Here is a 12,142-nt window from a genome sequence, read left to right on the forward strand (position 1 = left end):
ACTTTTTCAGAAAAGTTTATTTAGGAATTTTCTACTTATAAAATAGACAAATTTAAATAGGCAGAAGGCAGATTAATTTTAAATTCATGTCATTAGTCTTTGTTGTCACAAGTGAGTCCAATATAGGTAAACCCTAAAATACAATAAGAAAAAAATTCTTGACACTTTTACAAATCAAGACAGTGATGTTTGACTGGGCATCAGAGGCAATGTAAATGCTGGGGAAGAACTTCAGACATGCTCAATGGAGATGAAGAGATACCATTAGGTGAAATTATAAGAAAAGAGATTCTAACCTTATTTAAACAGCCACCAAATTCTCTAAGGATTTACTAATACACCTGAGAGTACATACCACAAAAGATTACATAGCTCAAGGTTTAGTCTAGTATTTCACAAGGCCAGGAAAAAAGCTGAAATAATTCCCAGAACCAAACCTTTACGTACATGAAAATTTAGCCTGTTGAGGTAGGAAGCTAGAAAACTTCCAGAATAAAAATGCCTGTTTCTAGTTCAGCTTATACTTGTGGCACAGTTTTGTGGGTAATTTTTTGTAGATAGATATGCATTAGTTTTGAGAAAAAATTCCTGCAAGTCAGAACAAAAGCAAAATCAGTTTACCTATATTAAGCATAAAATACGATGATCATGTACTAACTAATGCAGTCTCATGTTTTCTCTTTTGCCCTAGGACCAAAAAAACCAATCCACACACCAAGTTTCTCAGCTTCCTGTTTCAAATTGTATAAAACTCTAGTCTTAGTCCTGAATCACTTATTACAAAATAATCTATTAGCAATTGAAGAAGATACTGAACTTAAACTATTTGTTTTAACTCATGCTGACTTTAACAAACTGTTTTTCTAAATGAGCAATGCTAATCCAGCAACAATTTAGTTGTGCTCTTCGGACAGTTACAGGACCTGCTGTGACTTCAGTAGATACACCAAGTCTGCTATGAAACTTGGACCCACCAGTTTATGATAGCTTAAGGGAGCAGTATTTTCCAAATGGAAAGGCATCAGCTTTCCAAGTAGACTTCCATCAAACGAGGATGCACAAACTGACAATGGAGGTAGCACGCTAGAGCCCAGTCACAGGGCTGCAGGGTGAGGGACCTGCAGGTACCACTACCGGCTGGTTCCATTTCTCACCCCTAAGTTTTGGAAAAATAGGAAAAAAGGTGTAAATATTCAGAAGCAGCCTTTTTTTTTTGCTGACCCAGTGTCTAAATTAGCCAGTAGTATTCGCACATACGTAAAAACAGAATACCCACACAACCCACAACTTCTATCTAAAAAAAGACATTGATATGTATCACTATGGCTAGTTGCTAACACACCATAGAAGAGCTACAGCATAAAAGTACTTTCCTTTTTCTATAGTTCCTTTAACTCTATGCTTGAAGAGACTGCCTTTACAGCAAAAGAAAATTAGTTTGATTTCCAAAACCAATGCTCAATATACTGGTGTGAAGAGAGGCAGAGGTATGAAGTACAGCTCTAAGGTCCTAAATCTGCTTGCTTTCTTAGAGGTCTGCAGTCATTAAAGGTAGTACACCGAGAAAAATAAGCAGCTATTTTGGTAATGGCAAAAAAAAAAATCCACTAGAGTATAAGCAGTATCTAAAACAGCAAAGGAAAGCAGCTGCACACTTAATTTAAAAAAGAAAACAATTATAAGACTTCAAGAATGAGTACCTCCAGATAAAATAATGGTCTTAAGTGAAAACTGTACTAAAATCCTAACACTGCACTGGCTGTATTATACTGACACAGCTGAGTGGATTTTACGCCCTGCCCCACCTTCTGGAAGGAAGAAGAGTACTTGCATTAAACTTTAAACACAGTAGCTGTTAAAAGCAGAGACTTTTTGTGCTTCAGACCAATTACATCATCTTACACTGAAAGAACTGATTATTTCAAGTCCAACGGTACCTTTCTCCAGCATGTTTGCTTAATAGTGCAGACATCAGTACTGCAGAGATCCAGAATCCCTTTTGCTCTTACAGTAATGCTTTTATAACACGGTCCAACATTTGGGGGTTTTATGGCAGCATGAACTGTATTTAATACTGTAAATACAAAAGAGAGGTACTAGGGCAGTTTTTGATAATACTTATCTCCATCAGCATTACACTACCTTGAAAGCCAGCTTCTATAGGAATTATCACTAATGCCTCTTTTAAGGGTGTCACTAAGTGTTGAAAGCATAACTGCTATATTTGCTTTTATAATAATATGTGTTCTGTAATTAAACTTACAAGCACCGAGAAAGAACTGAAGAGAGAACAAGAGAACAGTTCAAGGTTGCACAGCTTAGCGGACCCCATTAACTAGTATACCAGGAAGGGTCTATTCAGGACACCAAGTTTTCAGCTGACATGACCAGAACACGTTAGCCTACCAATGTTCTCCCTCCAGTACGAGTATGCCAACTCCAAGAGGGTCAAAAGCCTGAATATTAACTAAAAGTGGCATAGAGATGAGTGAAGAAAAACCCTGTAGCTTCATACTGAATTGCTTAACTACGCAGGAATAAGAGATGAATGAAATTTCTCCCTCCCACTGCCACCAGTTTCACTGGAAGTCTTTCAGTTATTTAGTACCATAAGCAGTTGTCACACTGACTTCAGCTACAATCAATTATGAATGCCTCAGTATTTTAAGCGGATACAGCTTCTCCCGTACGCTTCTTGTTATGAGCCCTTCTTCTGAAATGGACTTCTTGCTCCCTACTCAAAACACAAGATAATGAAGCAGCAATATTCTCATCATTAGAAATAAAGGTTCTTACTGTGTAATTATTGTTCAAGACCATATTCAAGTAGGTAAAACCCCTAAAAATACAAACACCATTAAATGCTTGTTGTGACATTCTGTTAATGGGCTGGAAAGCATGTAATAAACATACCTTCTATAAAATCATTTTCACTATACAGCTGCCTCTCTCCTACTCCATCATCTTCATCTTGTCCATCTTCTTCATCTGGATTATTGATAACTTCTAGGCCAGCCTCAATAACTTCCACCAATTCATCTCGTTTATCCTTTCTAACAGGTTTCTCTTCTGGATGCCGAGTGAGCCCCATCTCCAACTGGAATACTTTCATGGACGTAAAGCTTTCAAAAGGAATGACGCCATATTCACTAGGCAGTTTGGCCCCCACGCTCACCTCAGCTTTGTCAATCTGGGAATGAAGAAACTCTAGGAGATCATTGGATGCTTGTTCTTTGGTGCCCTGGTAGTTCATACCATTGACCTTGGGGCTCTTTTTTTCCTGCAGGGATTTCAATTTATCACTCATTTCCTGAAGCTCTTGCTTTAACTGGGCAATCTGACGTTTCAGACTGGTAGCTCGGTTTTGATAATGCTCTTCTTGTTCCTGCAAGAGAGCTTGATAGTACTCTTTACCCATGTTTTCGCCTACAACACCAGGTAGAGATCCATTACCATCTGTTTGTGGAGCACATTCGAGCAAATACATAAGCAAGACTAAACTGAATAGTAAAGCAAGGCCCACTAATAGCCAACGAGTCCTGGCTTGAATTACTAAGCCTCTTCTGGGCATTCTCGTATTATTTCCGTTTCCAATCCAAAAAGATGACTTATCTGCTCATGCCTTCCAGGGAACATCACCCCAGAGTTCAAATCTTAGAAAGAGAGAGAAAGCATAACCATAATAGTTACTACAAGTTTTGATAAAGTAGCTGATGAGTGGTTTTCAACCTTTGCCTTAATCAGGGTCATTGCAGAGACACAAATCTGAAGTTCCTATATCATCCATAACCATCAACTGTAAGTTTTGTTGATGCCATACAATTTGTTCAGGATTTCCTACCTCAAACAAAAAACCCTGCAGAGGGGGTGGAAGATGGAAGACACCAGCAAGGAGTCATATTTCCATTCCCTAACTCAACCCTAGTTGAAAGCTTTTAGCCTATTTGAAGTTCAATGAGGAAAGTCTGCAAAAGCCATTTTATAAGCTTTGAATCGACAGCAATTTCCCCCCACACACACTATGTGTAAGTGAGAGCAGTCTACAGTTTAGTAACAACAATTTTCATTGGCTAGTCTGGCTTTTCCTCTGGCACTTGAGTATTTTATTCCACTTCCCCCTCCTTTCCTTGGAATCTGTGGTCTGAGTCAGCAAAATGAAGACAGAACCTAAAATTAAAAGAAAGGTGCATATTAGAACTACAAAGCAGCTGGTCATTTGGAAAACACATGAACAAAGTTGTAACACATGGATGCAAAGGATTGCTGGGGAAAGGGGTGGGAAAAGGAAAAAGAAAACATTATTTCTTTCCATTGCATTACCCATCAGTGATTCCCTTTGACATAGTGTCTGGAAAATAGCAATATGGACAGTCTAATGAAATACATTTTTCACATAGCTAGCTAAAGCAGTAAGGGTTCTTCTAGTCTCATCAAGTTCTATTTGTTTTAACTCCCCCATTCCTTCTTGGGTTTTTTTTTGTTTTGTTTTCCTCCACGGGAGGAAAAAAACACCAACAAAACCCATGCCCTTCCTACTCCTCTAAACTAAAAAAAAAATTCCAAGAACTCTTCTGAAGCAGCAGCAGCAGCTTGCATTTCCATTTGCTTTTCCTTTAAATAAATATCTTTTAGGGAACAATTATTCACTCATGAATAAAGTATTGCAGATTTAAATATCAAAGTTCACAGAAACAGAATTTCAGAATAGGCCAAATTCAACAGAAATTCAAATTCAAACCCCAATTCCTGATTGATGAAAGGGAGACTCAGACTATCCATTCACTAAAATTTCCACCTTTTGATTTGGGTAGGTGTTGTGGTTTAACCCCAGCCAGCAACTAAGCACCATGCAGCCACTCACTCACTTCCACCCCCCCCCCAACGGGATGGGGAACAGAATCAGGGAAAAAAAAAAAAAAGTAAAACTTGTGGGTTGAGATAAGAACAATTGAATAACAAGTAAAATAAAATGTAATACTAAAAATAAATAACAACAATAACAATAATAATAAGAAATGTAATAAAATAAAATAAATAATTAAAAAAAACACCCAAGAAAACACAAGAGATGCACAATGCAATTGCTCACCACTGCTGACTGATGCCCGAGCAGCGATCCACCCCTCCCAGCCAACTCCCCCCAGTTTATATACCGAACATGACAGTCTATGTTATGGAATGTCCCTTTGGCTAGTTCAGGTCAACTGTCCTGGCCATGCTCCCTCCCAGCTTCTTGTGCATCTGCTTGCTCGCAGAGCATGGGAAACTGAAAAATCCTTAACTTAGGATAGGCACTACTTAGCAACAACTAAAACATCAGTGTGTTATCAACATTATTCTCACACTAAATCCAAAACACTGTACCAGCTACTAAGAAGAAAAATTAACTCTATCCCAGACGAAACCAGGACAGTAGGCCAGCATGAAGAGGTGTTGACCATTTGCATGGGTCAGCCTCTTACACCACTGACCAAACGGGCTCAGAGGAAAAGACCAGGGAAAAAGACTATAGATAGGCAAGAGGAACAATAGTCAGCAAAACAGTTTGTGGGCCTCTTCAATGACAGCATAAAGAGCTAAGAAGTAAGCTCAAGGCATGTTAGTTTACTTTCTAACACTAACAAAATACTTTTGTTTAAAATTTGGTTGTAGAAAATACACTTATTAAAATTTATCCGGGGATCTATTAGTTCTACATCCATTTCGACTGTGTTGTGTAATTATTGTCTGGGGGAAGTTCCAGGACTTGAGTAAGTTCAGTTTAGTTTCAGTATGCTTACGAGATTAGAAGAAATTGCCTACTCCAATACTCCTTATATATGGGTTGGACAGATTGTTATCTAAGCCTGCCAGCAGCCAGAAACCCCATCTTCCTCTGTCCTTGCAAATGAGTCACAGTGCCACCATGCACTCTATGTGTTTACAACAAACACCTTGCAGCATTTGTCCCCAGTTACGTCCTTGTGACATTTCTCCCTTCCCATTTGGCTTCCAGCATCAGGACATTGCTTTAGTGAGAACCAGGTACCACATATCGGTGCTATCATGATATTCAGCATCCTCATTTGCAAGAACGCTCCAATTACAAGGTCTGAAAGATTAAGTAATTTATTCATACCACCAACACCAATGCCTGCGATAGCTGATCCTAAGTTTGTATGCACGGCATGCAGACTAAGTTTTGCAAGAGCTGCACACGTTGGAGTTGTCCAGCTGAAGCCTACAGGACTGCTTGAAGCCGCCATTACCATTTCTAGAACCTGCCTATGACCCTGTTCACGAATAAATTAGACCCATTATGTAGAAACTCTTAATACAGCAGCTTAAAGGCAATAGTTATCTGAAACTGAAGCTTTTTGAACTCATGTAAAAAGCTACTGGACACTTTGGTTCAAAATAAGTAACAGTTTTATCAACTGAATCTAGATGACATCCTTTTAAGTCCAAATAAGACAGAAGTTAGTCACTCCTCACTGCACAAACACAACATTATATAAATGCAAGTTAAATGCCTATAAAAAGTGATAAACACCAGATGTATCCTCAGACTATTGACCAGGGTCCAGATGTGGTGAACCAAGGGAGACAGAGAAAAAACAATCTACAGGATAAAAACAGTTCACAGAATGATGTAATATCATCCCAAGCTCTCTTTAGTACAAAGTTGCCTATATGATGTTTTTTCATGTTTCTTCCTGAATTCTTGTTCTGTTAGACTGCAAAAGGTGAAGCCACAATTAATAACATAAGAAACCATATGTTTATTTAAACCTAGATAAATGCTAGACTGCAGTAAAGCCACTCCATGCCGAAGCTGGCACATCTTAGATCAGTCAAGGCATACTGAAAAATGATCAAACTACCTGACTTGCACCCAGTCCCATCTATTTTTCACTGCACAGCCTTATCACTGCTGTCAAGAACAACAGCATTTCTGCATCGCTGTGTACACAAACACAGCTACCGTTCCACTACAGAAATCAGCTTTTCAAGTTATGAAGACATGCTTTTGGTACAGGGGACAGGGTAGGAAACAAGGCTGACTCTTACAGCTCAGCAGGACATGAAGAAGAGAGCTTTGTGTTTTTCCTTTACCTTTCTCCTCACTTTTACAGGATAATTAAAGAAAACGAAAGCATGTACTAGAAAGCAGGAGCTGGTATTTCTAGTTGAGACTGTCTTAAGAGATTATTTGGGCTACCATGGTACAGTTTGATAATGGGCAGTGCAGGCAGCTGCAAACCATGGCCAGATTTGGTTCATCACTGAACCTCTAACTTCAAGCCACCTAAGTCACACAACCTCCTACCACCATGGGCTTTAAACAATCAGTAACTGTTGTTAAGTGATAGACACCCCTGAGGCTGGGACATTAGCCTAGTAGGCCTTTATTCAATTCTTGCTCTACCAATAAATTGCTCTGTGTTCACCAAGTTTCTTCCACTGTCATTCATGTTTTAGAAGCAAATGACAACAGATTTCCTGATGCGGTGTCAAGAGGACACAATGTACCGGGAGATTAAGATTCCCTCACACAATAGCACAGGGCAATGAAAGAACAACTCTGTTCTTAACTTTAACTGTGGCCAAATATACATCATTATGGTAAGCATGGATTAAGAAAGTCAGCCCACCTCCACAGGGACTCGCCACTTGCATTGCATCATGAATGCAAGAACAAAAGATTATGAATAACTGCAGATTTCTGAGCCTTCCTACTGGCACTTTACCTATTAACACTAGAGGGCTGTTCTGTGGAGCAGTGCCTTAAGGGGTGCTTAGGGAAGAGGAACAATACGCCATTTGGAAAGCAATGGAAACTACTCGTGGTGGGCTGTAGAGAGCTCCTGGTTCTTTTCCTTCTAGGCTCTAATTAGTCCCTCATTAGTTGAAACCCTTTTCTAGAGAGCTACTAACAATCTTATTAACAAGACAGCCTTTTTTCACAGAGATGGGCCTTGCCTATTTATCTTTGACAGTTTTCGTGCAACACCATAAAGAACAGGCATTTTTCCCACTACAGCTTCCCTGTGGCCTTTAAAGGCAAGGAATGTTTGTGCAACCAGTTATGTTAGACATTAATATTTTAAATTGCACATGGAGAGCTGAAGGGGTAAGTTAGTTTGCTAAAGCAGTGGGTACTGAGCCAATTTCGACATCTCTCATTTTTTTTCCCCCAGTATTACTTCTGCTGAGAAGAGTCATCATAAAGGAATCAGACACAGATTTCATCTTGCATCTCTCAAGGAGTGAGTGAAGCCAGTAAACAATCTTAGTTTTCATCCCAACAGAAAAGGAGGGTTTACAAGCCCTCTATTTCACCATCCTCTCTTCTCAGAAAAGCACTACTTTTGCATATTTACAACCCAAATTTGATTATGAATCAGGTCTGGCACAGCACTATTTTAGGCATTCCAGTAACTACTCCCAGGCTGTAGAAGATGATTACAAGAGAAAGCAGGCTGTGAAACCTCAGAATTAACAAAAGCACACAGGATCCCAAGAATCACAATAGGAAAATTAATTCAGTGTCACATGGTACATTCTGAAGTTTATAAAAAAAAACAAAAAACCCACACATTACCCGGAAATAAGTAATCATGCAGAAGTCCCTGGGATCAGTGTTTCAGTGTTTAAAGATTAAGTTCCAAATCTTTAAATTGCACATGCTGATATTTCACTTTATTTCAATTCTTCAAAACAGGTCTATTTGCAAGACTCCCCATCATCGCCAAAGAATGAGATTTCTGAGGCTTATACAATGCTTATAAAGATTTGCAAGTTTTCCAGAAGCAACTGGTTGTTATTCTTTCTGCATTTCCAGGGCCTTATGTATATTCAACTATGGAAATGTTTCTGTTTCTTACAAAAGAGCTCATTGATTCTCTAAGCACAAGGGAATAGACCAGCATGCTAATTGAAAATGCTTTTAAACTTGTTTTCATTATATTAGCATTCTGTTTTGGTTCCTTGTTGCAAAGGATGAGTATGTCTTCCTAAAGAGGGGAAACATTCACACTTAAAGCAGTGACCTAATTCATTATGCACTGGGCTTCATGCCAGACTGTACGGACATTCCTCATTTCAGTATGTTCTACTTTAGACATGTCCTTTTCGTTCAGCATGCCCTAGATGGTCGTAGCTTAGCTGCTTATAAAATTCCAGCTGATTTTCATAGTTATTTTATTGTTCATAATTTCACCCAGATGCCACAGAGATTCACTGTCTCAAACCCCCTCCACACACACATCCTTCTCTCTTTGGCAAGTTATACAATGAAAACATAAGGCCCAATATCACCCCTTGAATATTCCATTCTTACTCTTCTTCAGAGTGTCACTGAAAACAGAATTGCTTGTGAACATTAGAGAAACATTGTGCACACAGTTATTTTCTCACTTGCTGAAACCACCACAAAGCAAGTTGGCTGTCCTTGCTGTTGCGGACAATCTGCATAAATCCTAGAGCGAGAAACCTCAAAACCATACCTTAAGTATGCAGAAACACATCATGTCTGCTTAGACAGTCTGCTGAGGTATAGCTTCAGAAAAGACACAAAGAAATTTGTTCAGGGCTTTATTATACAGTTCTAGTAAAATAAGTACCAAAGTCAGATGTTTCTGCTGTTGGGAAGGTTAATAGAAAGGGAAAGGCAATGAAGAGAAAAAATATCCAAGGCAAGAGTTAGAGGCTGTAGTTCTCACTTTCCACAGAAATCAAATCTTTATTCTAGTACCTCACCCTCACTGGACTGACTGTAAATAACATTTTTTAAGCACAATTCCACCATCTGACTTGCTTTCAGCTACAGCTCTGCCTTCTCAGCACACATGCACACACACACACACGCACTGCTGGATGGGAGAGAAGTGGAAAGCCACTATCAATTTATGGAAACAAGATCTACATTCAAGAAAACCAGCAGGAAAGTGAAAATAATCACAAAATATTTTAGACCTTACCAGTTTAATAATATAACCTGAAGAATTTGAAAGTTGTGCTTATACACATTATAACCACTGCCCACAGTAAATCAATCACATCAGGCAGAAGCAGCAGTTTATTTTCAACTTTTTGAAAGTTTAGAGCATAATATGCTGTTCCAATACATCACAACATGCAAGTTTAGTATGTAAGCACAGAACTGCAGCTTTCTACTCACATTATCCAACAGACACTAAAGTGAATTTTTCTTCCAGCTACCTCTTATGATTTTCATCAAAATTTCCTGGTGTCCTCCTCTGTACCTTCCCAGCATTCCCATCGAATGGCATACTACTTTGGCATGCTCACAGGGACAAACCTGTATAGGGCAAAACCTGCAAGAGCACACACCAGCACTCTTCAAACAGGACAGAGCAGTTTCTACAGAAGGTTATTTTTCCAGACATTGCAGATCTAAACCAGAAGTCCAAGATTTAAAAAAAAACCCAAACAACAAAACAAGACATCTGCCTTGGGAGACTAGGTAACAGCAGCAGCTCTCCATCAGATCTAACTCAACCCCACAAAATGCATGAACCTTAATTTTTATGAACTTATCAGCTCAACCTGGTTGATAAATACGAAAAACGGTTGCATTCAGCTCGTGCCCATCAGTCACGTGGCAGACTCCAAGCAGTATCAGATATGCAGTCATCTATGTTACTGCAGCCCGCCTCACCTGACTGCTCATCAACTAACAACCCGGGATAATGCTGAGCTATCAGTTTAGCACTGCCCATATTGACTCACAGGTTTGGGTTTTTTTGTCTCCCTCAGCTTTCTTTGTTATAAACTCCCACTGGTAAACACTGCCAAAGCTGGAGTCCCATGGACGGGGCAGGGGGACAACAGTGACTGCACACTGATCACTGAGCACCTTAGTTAATTTTTAATTAAAGAAACAGAAGAAAAAAAAAACCACCACAGTGTCAACACAAGAACTACTGCATACATTATACACTCTCTACAACTACCTGAAAGGAGGCTGTAGCGAGGTGGGTGTCAGTCTCTTCTCCCAGGTAACAAGCGACAGGACAGGAGGAAACGGTCTCACATTGCGCCAGGGGAGGTTTAGGTTGAATATTAGGAACAATTTCTTCAGCGAAAGGGCTGTCAAGCATTGGAACAGGCTGCCCAGGGAAGTGGTGGAGTCACCATCCCTGGAGGTATTTAAAAGACACATAGATGTGGTGCTTAGGGACATGGTTTAGTGGTGGACTTGGCAGTGTTAGGTTTACAATTGGACCTTAAAAGGTCTATTCCAGCCTAAATGAGTCTATTATTATGAACAGCCTCTGATGAATTATGAAGTGCTTGAGCATATCTGCAATAGGTAACTTCAGACATTTGTTTAGTTCCTAAATGGGAAGGAAAAAAATTCATGCCTTTGGCACAAGGATCATAGTAGTACTCATAGTACACCAGGGACTAGTAGTTCAGGCATGGGCACCTGTAGGAAAAAGCTGCTTCAGTGATGGATGACAACTGCAGGATTTATTACTCAAAAAAAAAAATATTCCCTATGCAAATGGCTTATTTTACAAAAACAACATCATTCTTTTGCCAGCAGAAATGCTGTGCTGCAAAATAAAATTAAGATGAACCTGCCACAAATTTCCACTGTCACATTAGAGACTCCAGTACACAGGGAAGATATACAGGGTTTCTTATCTCCCTTCTTTCACACAATAGATCAACTCACTCTCAACACTAGAGAGAGACTATCAGTAAGAAATTCTGCCTTTTCCCAGGCTCTGATCTTGTTTACTAATTGCGTCTTTTCAGGAGATGCAACTGAAGCAGCACATTTTATACCAACCTTCTTTAAGAAGAACGCATAGAAAAGAGTAGGGTGTCATTTTTATAGTGGAGTTCAATCATCATAACATCAAGTCTACCTAGGTTTAGCCTATGAAGGACAATCAAGCAGGTCTTGCTCTTTACACAATTCCCAAACCCTCTCTTGAAATTTCTGCCTCAGTTTCAACAAGTTCACCAGCATGTGTTTTTACAATAGCAACGCAGACCATCAGGGCAGTGTGAAGGACCTGTCCTGCTCCTGTACCACATACCCCTTCCCCACCCTGCATGCATGACCAAAAGATAAATCAGCATGCCAGGCTGACAGAACAGGAAATAATACGGGGTTTATTGTCTC

General features: G+C 39.5%; 1 protein-coding gene across 4 annotated transcripts in view; it reads right to left on the minus strand.

Annotated features, from left to right (window-relative positions):
• Window positions 1–12,142, minus strand: part of CSGALNACT2 (chondroitin sulfate N-acetylgalactosaminyltransferase 2) — a 36,975-nt gene that overhangs the window by 13,889 nt on the left and 10,944 nt on the right. For all 4 annotated transcript variants that reach the window (XR_008236917.1, XM_052799209.1, XM_052799208.1 and 1 more), the window contains exon 2: window positions 2,914–4,167. Coding sequence is in view for 3 of the 4 variants with exons in the window: in XM_052799209.1 (XP_052655169.1) it covers window positions 2,914–3,571 (658 nt within the window). In the remaining variant the exon portion in view is untranslated. The remainder of the gene's footprint in view (window positions 1–2,913; window positions 4,168–12,142) is intronic.

This window comes from Harpia harpyja, chromosome 10 (assembly GCF_026419915.1).
Source record: "Harpia harpyja isolate bHarHar1 chromosome 10, bHarHar1 primary haplotype, whole genome shotgun sequence".
NCBI lineage: Eukaryota > Metazoa > Chordata > Aves > Accipitriformes > Accipitridae > Harpia > Harpia harpyja.